This window comes from Drosophila gunungcola (assembly GCF_025200985.1).
Source record: "Drosophila gunungcola strain Sukarami chromosome 3L unlocalized genomic scaffold, Dgunungcola_SK_2 000009F, whole genome shotgun sequence".
In the NCBI taxonomy this organism is placed as follows: Eukaryota; Metazoa; Arthropoda; class Insecta; order Diptera; family Drosophilidae; genus Drosophila; species Drosophila gunungcola.
In genome coordinates, this window is record NW_026453181.1 from 1,515,150 (window position 1) to 1,527,728 (window position 12,579).

At 36.0% G+C, this 12,579-nt stretch overlaps 1 protein-coding gene across 1 annotated transcript; it reads left to right on the forward strand.

The window, feature by feature from the left end:
* The first annotated feature begins 5,136 nt into the window (after nucleotides 1-5,136).
* Nucleotides 5,137-6,254, forward strand: LOC128259683 (uncharacterized). The gene is made up of 3 exons (XM_052992218.1): nucleotides 5,137-5,202; nucleotides 5,259-5,685; nucleotides 5,813-6,254. The coding sequence occupies exons 1-3, from the start codon at nucleotides 5,186-5,188 to the stop codon at nucleotides 6,221-6,223; spliced, it is 855 nt and encodes a 284-aa protein (XP_052848178.1). The 5' UTR covers nucleotides 5,137-5,185; the 3' UTR covers nucleotides 6,224-6,254.
* The last annotated feature ends 6,325 nt before the right edge of the window (nucleotides 6,255-12,579 follow it).

Sequence of the window (12,579 nt, forward strand, 5' to 3'; positions counted from 1 at the left end):
ATAAATGAATTTGAGGTTAGGGCTAACTCGCAACTAAAAGAAATAAATGAGCCGGAACAATTAAAAAAATCTAGGGAATTTAATAAACAATACGTCCAAATCCAAACTTAAACAAAATCCAATGGCTTTAACCGAAACTTAGACATTTTCTTGTAACTTTGAAATAAAGAAGCTACATGTTTGAATAAACTAATTTAAGATTTATCCTTCATACATTAAATATGTGATGAAATATGCTTTTCAGCATTTATCCAATTTAATTCATAGCAAAATCCAAAATCCATTCACCCAACATTCTTTCTCTCTCCGCTTTTATATCATATTTTTTTTACATTCATGCATTGCTCAAACCGACCACAGCATAAACAAAACAGAATTAGTACTTTAACAACTGCACGGAGTGAACCTCAAGAAAGCGGCAAAAACTCGATGAGTTGTTCAGGCTAACCTCAAAATGAAATACGAGCTTCGAGCATGAAATGCTTGGCAAATAACTGAAGAATTTCCAGCAATGCACGAGCACAAATTAAAACCATAAAATATTTGCAATCACAACGAAAGGACATCGGCCAGAGAGCGACCAGCGAAAGGGCAAACAACTAAATGGAAAACCACGGGAAATAAATTCCCAAATGGAGCGGAGTGGGTGGCAAACGGCTTGGAGTGCACCGCAAAATCAAACAAAGTGCAGCTGCATTAAAGAAATTAAAGTGCCTGGCGAGGAACTGACTTTGGATCGGGTTGAGTCCTGCGTTCGTGCCTTGGGTTGGTCCCGAGCAGGTTCCTTTATTTCGATCCTCTTGGCCACTTTCAATGCCGCTCCCAACAACTTAACAACTTTTGCCTCGAGGTATGTTGAGGAAAAATAAGCAGACGAACGGAGCCATATTTATGTTTTCATAGCTCGCAGACGGACCTCGAGTTTCAGGTTAGCGCTGAATGAACTCGGCAGATTCTTTATATTACCCTGGATTTATTACACTTTTAAAGCGGGGTATATTGCATTTATTTAAGTAATTTCATAGTTAGTGGTACTAGTCAACAGTTTTCGAGGAATATAGAAAATATTTAAAAGTGACCTTGAGCCGGCAAGAAACTTCAAGTGTGGGTACAATTTCAAATCGTGTTGTTTGTCCTTAAACATACAAACATTAAAGCATTCATAATCTGCAAAACGATTTATTTTTTGCAATGACTTTGTTAGTAACTGATTATTTTAAAGTCGTTTTATCTCAACTCAAACTGCACAAAAAGTGAAACTCATAACTCCATAGCGGGTATCTGAAAGTCGGAGAACGCGGAAAAAGCGCTCACATGTTTTTTTTTTGGTCCGATTCCCAGCTTTTTGTCAATTCCGCATGCAAGACGTTTTCATTGCCAACTGCAGACTGGAATTACTCCTGCGGGGCGAATATAGCCGGGAATCTAGCTAGGAACGTGCACAAGGATTCCAAATGCATCCCGCATGCGGCAGTGGGGAGCAGATAAAAGCAGCGATACACGAGCAAACACGGAGCCCAAACAAAAACAAACAAGCCGCACAGAAGATAGGCAATGATGCGGAGAAAGGAAAAAGGATGTGCGGCGACTCCAGGGGTGGGGAGAAGGACTCCGTACGAAGACTTGGCGAAAAAGGCTAATGAACTTAAATTTCAAATTCAAATAAAATTTAAGTTGTATGAAAATGTTAACATATTTAATTACTGTATCAAAATATGCCAAATAGCTTAAAATGTCGCACAAAGTTCTTAATCTTATTTTGATGGTCCCATATCCTCTTAAGTAACATTAAGTTCAATGCTCCTGTTGTTTTTAAACTAAAGTTAAAAATTATTTAGGAATGCAACAAAAGAAAAATATTGACATTGAATCGCACTTTTCCTAAGTCTTACGGTTTTCTAAGTGTAAGCTTTGTGTGCTCTCACTTCACGCTTTCATCTCGAACTGCTGTTATCCGACATGCGCCTCACATGAAAACTCGAGCAAGTCATCAGAATTCATAGTCTGTCTTTTTTTGTACATCTTGCAGAAATTCCCCCGCACTCGCCACTATTTTCCAGTGCTGCACGGTTGCAATTGCAAGTTGCTGCTGCGTCAAATGCAAAATGTGATTTAATGCCCTTTGGTGTCGCATGCTAATGAGGCAAGGAAAAGTTGCTTCTTTCTGCCTGCGTTGGCAACTTTTCTCCGGCACGTGCCTGGATCCGAGTCCGATTCGAGGTCCAACTTGGATCCGAAATGCAGGTCACCCTGGTGGCTCAGAACTAGGACTGTGACGGGAATATATTTAAAATATGTAGTAACATGCTAAATAGTTTCCCCTTCGACTTGAGTTATGAACCCGCCTGCATTTGCTAATTGTGTGGCCTGAAAACTGAAAAGTGGAGCCAAGTAGGGTCAGTGCAGTTGAGGGGGGAAATGAGGCATTGACTGCACTGCATGTGACTAAAAGTGCTCATGTTAAAGTTCCCAACAATCTCAAATAGGCATAAGTTATATATGCGTACATATCTTTAAAACTCAACATTACATATGTTTTTATCATACATATTTTCTTTGTTTTAATTCACTTTTGTTACTTAATGGAAACAGGATCATAGCATCACTCGAACATTGTTGCGTTGGCGATGTCTGTTCAGTAACGTTTTTCTTCAACTGAAAAGCTCTTTCCTAAACACTTAATCCACGCAGTTTACTACTTCGGCAGAAGTTATCTTCTTGTTAGCCTCTTTTCCCAATTGTAGGAAACTTTTCCTTTAATTGCTCCAGCAGACTGCAAAAACTGTTCGGGAAAAACTGTCGCTTATCGTTTGATTTTCATTTCGAGTGCTCGGAACTTGGCCGTTGGAGTTCCAGTTAGGATTGCACCGCAGTGAACAATAAGAGCGGTGCTTGAGATCTCTCCAAACTCAAACTGTAAAGATGCACTGAGAGATGAAAGTCAACAATATTAAAAACATTTTATTTTTTTTTTTTTTATTTTAAATTTGTAGGCACTTAAAAGTCATTTTAGCACCCACACATAAGTAATTTTTAAGGAAATTAATATAAGCAAGGACATATAAAAGATGACCCTAGCAACAAAAAGATTTCTTATTTAAAAAACCCGATTAAAAAGAAAGAAAGCAAATTGTGGAAGGACAATTTTTTTAATACTTTTACAGCTACAAAAAAAAGTATATATATAACTTATATATATATATATATATATATATTATTTTAATAATATGCTTAAGTCGTCAACACATTTTATAAAATGTATTCTGCTTTTCTGAAATTGTAAAACTTCCTATATTTCGAGGTGTATGCGTACATATCGATAGACCTCTAAATATGTCCGCTGTGTGCCACTTACTAAGACATAATAAATGTATTTAACCTTTTATTTAATGCTAATTTTTTCTCTGTAAAATTCCCCATTTCCTACTCTTAGGGTGGACCACAATTAAGCGCAGGCCAAGAGAAAGCTCATTACAGGCAAAAAGAAAAAAAGCGCCACTTGAAGGATTCTTTCAAACTAACCGCCCACGCCCATCACTCGATTTCTACTGGATTAAGGGGATAGGGATATGGTGGGAAGGATATAGTGGGTTTTAGCAGGTGGCGTGGCTTCTGTCTGTCTCCATTCGTTGACGCCCTGTCAAAGTTGCCTGCTCGGCTGACAAACATTGTCAACGCCCTTGGCCAACGTCATCATCAATGTCAGTGGCAACACCACCCACCTCAATTTCCCATTACCCGGACCCCCCCTTTGGGAAATCCCAAGCCTCTCCTTTTACCCTCGAGACATCACTCAAGTTGAGCTGGAAGTTTTTCTTTTTGGTTTGTGGGTCTGACAGCCGGGAGACCCGCGATTATTTTGCTCTCCCTCGGAGAAGAAGATGGCCATCAATTTCCATAAGTTGTCATAAATGCGGAATGTTGCCTCATCGCGTACTATATCTATACGGGGTTTGATGGCCCATTAGGGCAACCAGGCGACAGTTTTAATGGGGTTTGATTTAAATTTTATGCGCATTTGTCATTAAATATTATTATTTCGCCAACCAGCTGGTGGCAAATGTCGTAAATAAGCGTAACAAGTCGGGAATATATTTTAAACATAATTCGGCAGAATGGGTGCTCTCAGATCTTTAGGGACTTTATTTATTAAATAAAATATATTTGCAAAGCTAAAAAATATCTTACAGCTGTTTTTGCGCACTTACAATAGCAATCTATAGGTTGCAGATGAGGCAGGGCACCAGCAAAACTTAACTTAAACTTAAACTTAAAGACTTCTAAAAACAAATCAAAAATCTAAAACCCTGCCATTCAATAAGTAAGTGAGTCAACTAAATTAAGTTAATGTAATCATTTCACAAAAGAATTATTGAAACAGGTAATTTTTTATAGTTTTCATTTAGTTCTGTAAATTGCTTTCTATAGATGGTAAACTATTTTGTTAAATTTTATTGTAGCACTGAAAGACCCAATAATTGTGAGTAATCAATATTTGTTATACGCTTGCAAAGGGTATTATAAATTTGATCAGAAGCTTAAGGCGCAATCATGGAGACAATAAAGAATATATATTCTTGGTCAGCATTTTATTTATTTAGTCATTGATTACGTTATAATTTTTTACCGAACTTATCATTATTATGTCTATTAACGGATATCTGCAATAAATTAATGTAAAAGTGTGAAATTAGAAATTGTCTGAAATATAAAACAAAATCTCGTCACAAGAATGTATGCTACTTTGAAACCATTTTATTCTGTGTTAAGTACAAACAAAATTATATAATAAAAAATGTGGGTGAAACCTTATAGAATATAAATGAGTATATCATTTTCAATTATATGTAACTTTTATTACTTAAATAAATTAATTAAATTATTTAATACTAAAACCTTTTATTTTTCAAATTAACTTAACTTTGTTTTTGTATTGTTTTTAGCATTAAACTTATTTATTAAAATCAAAATGTATTCGTTCCGTAGAATATTTAATTACTGTAACAGCTTCGGATTAACGTGTCCCTATTTTACTAAACACAGCTGTAAAAAACGTTTCCGCTCCGACAAGTAGCGTATTCTATTCTACTTTTAATAAACAAAGGGTCAGATAAGTTTCACTCGGCAGTTGTAAGTCAACGATCAAATCGGAAGGTTTGGGAAGGTAAAATATTACCCCGTTAAAATGAATGTCTCACCCTTGTAAGTACAATATATAACTTGGATGTCGTCCTAGTGAAATTAACCATTAATTTCAGGTTGAGCCGGCCAACCAAGCTGCTTAAATCGGGCCTCTTCGCAGATATATGTATTCGTGTCGATTGCACTAGCTTTTCTTGCCACAAAATCGTCTTAGCCTGCGCCTCGGAGTTCTTCGAGAAATTATTTCAAAAAGATGGTTTACAAACGGGAGAAGTAACATTAGAAGGCACAACGCAAGAAATTTTTAAAATATTTCTGGATTTTATTTACACACCCGGAAATTGCCGATTCTCCAAACTGGAATCTGAAGTGTTAATGTCTCTTCTTAAGTGTGCAAATATGTGGCTAGCAATGGAAGTAGAAAAAATATGCCATAAAATCCTTTACCGAAAATGCGAAGATATGCAACCAGATGAGTTAATAAAACTTTATGCAGTGTCGTATCAAATTAATAATAGGCGATTAATGGAACGTTCGATTAAGGTATATACAGCAACCTTTTTTGTTAACCCCTAAAAAATACCACTTTTTTTTTGTTAGCTTTTTGGAAAATCTTTGTATAGAAAATATATATTTTTTTATCTGAACATATTTAAACACCTCTTAACAGTTCTTGCAACACGAGTGGCCCAACGAAATGGACTGTCAATCAACTGTAGGAATGGGGATCGACTGTTTTGAGGAATATTTTCAAACCACCATTGAAATTTATCAACCACTTAGGCGTTTTGCCATGGTAGAGAACTGGATCAATGGAAATGCTTTTGAAAGTGAATCCGCATTGAAATCGGAGCAAATTACCAACATCGTTAAAAGCATTGACTTTGAAGAAATGTCCTTAGACGAATTTTATAATGGTCCTGGAAAATCAAGCGTTTTGTCTGATTTAGACAAGTTTGAAATTATGTATAAAATTGCACATCATCTACGACATAATCAATGGACCTTCGTATTATATGAAGAAGAGCGAAACACAAATTCTATGTTTGATTGTCTACCTTTTAAACTTCTAGGTGATTGAATATATCAGTATACAAAGCCAAGATTTGGAATTAAAAAATATATAAAAGATGTTGGTGTTGTTTTAAATTTAAAAAATGACTGTGATTTGAAAAGCTTTTCAGTTTAACCTACATCAATATAGTAAAAATCTTACTTACTCACTCAGTAAGCCGCTTCAACATATACTTCGTTTAGCCTACATTTTTATACCCGTTACTCGAAGAGTAAAAAAAAATATTGTGATCAGTTCATCGATTGCGACCCTACAAAGTGTATATGTTTTAGATAAGGATCAACAGAGGAGTCCATCTAGCCATGTCCGTCTCTCCGTCCGTCCGTATGAACGACAAGATCTTAAAAACTAAGAAGCTAGAGATTTGGGATTTAACATGCAGATTCTAGTTATTTCCACGCAGCGCAAGTTCAATTTGAGTCAATGTCATTTTGAGACCTGGTAGTGGTCAGTTGGGCCGTGAATGTGTGTTTCGATCATACCATTTTGGATATCCATACATTTTCCAAATCGAGCTATTGTTTCAAGTATTTATTATTATGACGTCGTTGCATATTTGAAAAACGGAGATCGTGCGTAAACCTGACGTGCTCTGCCAGCGCTCTGCATTTCGGCAGATGGCGCCACTTAAAGCACGGTTGCTTTCTGAGGGAATATTTATTTTGAAACTTTTTAGCTGAGTTTTTATTTTACATATGCACAACATTATATCGCAATGACAATATTATCAAATAACTCTTGTTCAATATTAGAAGTTTTGTATGTTGAAGATGCGATCGTCTCGACTTTTACCTCGTTAAGAGGTGTTGTTGTTTGATTTTGAAGAAACTCAAAAATAATTGAAACAATTACCTACTGCAATTTTATGATGTTTGCCCTCAATGCGATTTACTTGTTATAAAATATTTATTTTCAACCCCGAGCATCGAAAATTAAGCCAATTTTAATTGGGGTCCTTGATGCCTCCCCGACTCCATTGACTTTCCAATAATTTACCCACTTATTGCGGCCTCTCAACAGTTATGTATTTAATTTGTTTGGATTGCAAATTATAATATGCAAATTGATGTTGCCTATATTTAGACTGCTCCACTCCCTCCGCCCACAGGTCTCCTCATCTCCTTCGGCCATTCATATGGGAAGCACGTAATCGAAATGAGCACTAAAAAGGCTTCTCAATACATTGCCAGCTTAATTACGTTAATGTGGAGAAGGCAACGAACAGCTTTTATGCCAATTTTAACTAATTACCCAGTGTAATTTCACATTTACGTGGGGGGACATTCATTATAAATGTGCGGTAATTTGAGCAATAATGGCAAACAAAACAAATCAGGAAGGACATAAAGCGAGGGCAAAGTGCATTGGACTGTTTCCAGAATATTTTCCGCAAGTATATCTGTCAGAGCTTTACATGAAATAAGTCACCGAACCAAAATCACGCGACACCCACTCGAGAGATCGCACTTCTTCCTATTTGTATTCTCTTTCCGCCTCCATCTAAGCAATTTTCAAGTGACAATCCCCAACAACCACCAGAAGCCAAAGCTCCTTTACTTCACAGAAAGAAAATAAAATATAGTTATAATATGCCATACATGCATTCATTCCTTTAATATTTATTTTTTATTTATTTTAAAGAGTTTTTGTATATTAATTATGTAAGCTTTATAAATTTAATTTAACTAATTTTAGTTTAGATAACAAAATGTTTATAATAACATTTTTTATTTTTCCCTCTGTATTCCGAAAACCCACCAGACCAACTGCCAAGCAATTTCGTCCATTGATACGCAAGACAGTCACACAAAGAATTGGGGTAAGGAAAATGTGTTGAGAATGGTATTTTAAGGGGTGAATGGAGGCAAGTGGAAATGAAAAGGGAGAATCGAAGGAAATGTTAGCAGTCGCACATATTTTATACTTCGATATGTTCCAAATATCTTTAGAATAGCCTCCACGGCACTCAAATGAATGTCGTCGTAAGTAGTCGCCTGTCACGGGATTTGAAACCAGCGATGAGCGCCACAACTGTGATTTCCAAACGGTGATTTGGTGTACATAAATACAAGTAAAATCATTATAAAAAAAAATTTATATATATTCAAATTTTGTTAGTTTTTAAACAAAATTATATTTATTTTTGGCTACCAGATTTATGATAATTGATTCACCCGTTTAAATATGACTCTTAAAAAGTCTTTATCAAATATACATTTTAGAAGATTGTTATTCTACTTCTTAACTTAATTATTGTACAACAAGTTAACTTTCAAAACTCCCTCACAACTGCGCCAATCCCCGCAAAAGTGATTAGATTTCAGTTGCCAAGTGAAATTCATTACAATTTATTGTAACTCAATTTCTCAGTTAGTCCATCACTCGCCCGGACACTTTCATCTTTTGAATGTCACTGATAATGATGATGACTGACACTGTCGATGATGATGATTGTGGAATGACGATGATGAATGGCTGGCGTGACAAGCTCTACTCCGCCATCCAACCCCTTTCTATTCATTGCAGCAATTTCAATTTAGCCTGACATATAAATAACTTTGAATTTAAAAAGAAATATGCACAGCAGTTGTCTGATAGGAGGAAAACTGGGTAAACATGTCTGTTGTGTAATGTGCATTACATTTGACTGCAGAGGGTTTCGATCGGAAGGAATTTCCTTCAAAAAAAAGGGGAGCTGATGGCAAAATGGGTGTATAAGTCAGTTGAGTTTATTTTGATTGATTTCTGTTTGCCATTTGGGATTTGATGGCCCTGTTTGGTATTTGTCTGTCCACTTATAGATGGGTTAAAGTCGCTGGGAAAGAGTTTGATTGCCCAACAGCCTTGGGGATGATAGTTGCGGATTTAGAATTGATATGAAAAAGGTCAACAGCCCTTTTTATGCTCCCTCGTTAAATACTTTAAGTCAGTAATTCTTCTTTAAGCGACTTTAAAATTTAATAATGCTTAAAGGAATGGTTTAAAAAATAAAACCTTTAAATTTTTAATCAAAAATTATTACCTAAACTGTAAACTGTTTTTAATTCAAATCCTAAAATCATTGCTTAAGTATATTACTCATACCTAAACTCAATCTGAAAATGCATAACGTTTATCAAAATTGCACCAAGGAAATCTCTGGTCTCAGAAAACCCTACCCCAATCAACCATCCATCTCTATCGCCTGTCATTAAATTATGCATTTGCGCAATCACTTCCTTAAATATATGCAAAGGATGTTGCAGGCGGTGGGCGTGGCAGCAGGACATTCAGCACGTTCCCAGCCTCAATGCGATGTGGCAAGTTTCCGCGAATTTTCCCGTTTTTCCCCCGGGGAAAAGTTTGCGAAGGAGTCGGCTGCGCTTGATTTGCGTTCATAGTTATCCGCCCCCCGAGACACCTGCTACAGTGTCCTCGTTGTCATCGCTCACATGCCGGAAGTTGATAAAGTGCCTGGCAAGGCAAAGGAATTCCGCGGCATGTCGGTCCCGCTTTTCCTCGCGCTCCGATCCCCGCCCTTCGTTTTCCGCCTGCCGTGTCTTCATTAAAATATTACTCACATGCTGGCAAAGACGGAAATGCATTAAGGCTCCTGCTCCTTCCTCGCGATTATCCTTTATGTGTATGCAACAGTTAAATCCGGCTACCGGTTCACTATCACAGGAACAATCAAAGTTCAAGCGCCAGTGGCGCCAATTCTATGGTCTTTGGGAGTGTAAATATGATTGCAACTCGTTAATAACATAAAAGAAGATATTTGTGTATATTGGATTAAAAGCATAACAGAAGACAATTTGTATTAGATCACACACCACCATAATTTAAAAAGTCATTCAACAGACTAAAACGAATATCTCGGAAAATAGATAGTTTTTAGTGTATTTTTTGTTTCGAAAATATTTTCCATGATTTTTTTTTTGGCACGTTCATTTGGTAATCATAATTTAAAAATACATTTGTTTGAACAGCTATCTCCTCTGACTATGCTATTCATTGTTCCAGGTCAGTTCCATGTTCTATCTGCAACTGATTCGCGTCCATAAATCACGCATTCGCAAGCAGCGTTGACAGTTCATTAAATTCCGATGAATGGCAAATCGCGCATTCGATGCGTGCTAAATCTATATTTTTATGCGCTTTTCATATGGATTTGCTAAATTAATGCGCGTGTGAGGTCTGCGAGCAAAGCGATAATATTAATTATGCCACATAAATCGGGGATTTGAAATGAGGTGCCCCATAGCTGAATAGCTAGATAAATTAATAGAGAAGGCATTGCGAAAGGAATTATAAAACGAACACATGAAACTTAGCTGAAAGTGTGATAATATTTAATCGGATGGAAAATTTAACAGAAATTGGGAAATGTGGGAAAATCGTATAGAAATTAATAGAATTTAACCCTTAGAACAAAATTGTGGTTATTAGTTTCTATAAAATCAGTGGAGCTGGTGGCATGATGATGGAAAATTGCCGGCTCAGGCTGGCTTACAAACTAGCACTTCCTAATTGATTTCTCAATGCAAGTTTCCAATATCAAGCTGCCTTGTCCTCAAACAAAATGAGAAAGAGGACGAGAGGAGGCGAAATGCATGCTCTGATTGCAGACAAATATGTTCAATATAATCGTGGAATTATTTCAATTAAATTAATGAAACATGCTTGTACCAGGATCCTCCCATAGAGATTCTGAATTCCACTGTCGCCCCTGGTTGGCACTGTGCCTCTTTGTCACTCTGCACCCTGCAAAACTCAATTATGTACGCATTTTGAATTTGTCTAGCGACCGAAACTACACTGCAAAAAATTAAGGTCGAATTTAATTTAGCATTACAGTTTATGTATGATATGATATGGAAAATTACAAAAATTTAATATTTCAATTACATTCATAGATATTTTATACAAACATTGATCAAACAAGAAAGTATAAATTATTTAGATTTAAATGATATTTTAATATTTTGAGTATTTTTTTGATGGTCCTTTCCGTGTTTTAACAACAATCAACCTCAATCAAGTTTTTAAACTCAGTGTTATGTTTACAGAACGAAAGTGAGAAGAATTATAAGAAAGTCATGGCCTCGGGCCAACATAGTAGTCTATAAATTTAATGCCACAGAAAGGCAAAAACACAATCACCCTTGTACACATAAAGGGATACACAGACAATGGCAATTGTTATTACTGTTTCTACTGCTGCAGCTGCATATTTAAATGCATGTGGTGCTGCTGCTGAATTTGCTGTCATTTGTCTGCAAGCGTGTTGTTGCGTAAGCGAGCCACTTTTGTTTATTAAACATTGTACATTAATATATGGCAAACAATCGCATAAACATTTAGTAAATAGTGCGTTTCATAGGTTTATACTAAGTTAATTTATCAAACTTAAATGGGGGATATTAAATACACAATCTTACAATTTTAAATCGACAAAATGCTCCACAGATCAAAGCTTAATTTTGCGGTGCAATTGGACCCCTGATTCACAAAACGACATTCAACATTTTTTTGTAACATTTAAGGAGTTAGAACTTCAATTGTAGCCGTTTATCAATTGTAAAAGAAGTTGAAAAACCTTCTATTTCTAGTAAAAAAAACTATCGATGACCGAAATCGATTTAGCAGAACTGAAGATAAAAATAAAAAACGAATAATAAGAGGTGAAATTGAATTTTATCGATGATATCTTTATCCAAAACTTAAAAAAAATTTTTTGTTAAAGATTATTTACGCTAAATTTACAAAATAATGAGGTAGTAAATATTTGGTGCTTACATTCTGTACTTATTTTTTTGTTTTCTCACAATATTTGTGATGAACCTAAAAAACTTAATAATATTGAACAATCAGGGACTTATTCTTTGAGAAGCACTGTTTTAACAAACACGCAGACAATATATACGAATATGCTTTGCGGCAAGTACTTGAAAGCTGTTAACCAGTGCGTATGAGTGATATGTAATTATTATGGCTTTAGAAACCAGTGCCCTGGAATTCAGAAAAGGTCTATTCAAAATTTTACAAGCAGACTAAATAACATTCGCACTAAGTTATTCAATTATAGCATTTGAGGTCATCCCTTGGAAAATTGGCAAGTGTCAAAAACTTTGAAAGAGCTAAGCCACAGAATGTCCAGTAAACAAGCAGAAATTTACTCCAGTTTAAGCCGGATCATCAGCTTTTACTTGGGACTTGGCAAAAAAAATGGTTTTCGCCCAAAGATAAAGCCCGCTTCTGCAAACCAATTTAAAAGTTATTTAATGCCAGCTAATTGCCAACAGGCAGGAAGATTTTCTGAGGGAGTGAAAAACGAGCTGGTGATGCGCTTATCACGTCAATAATTCAAGGAGGACACTTGC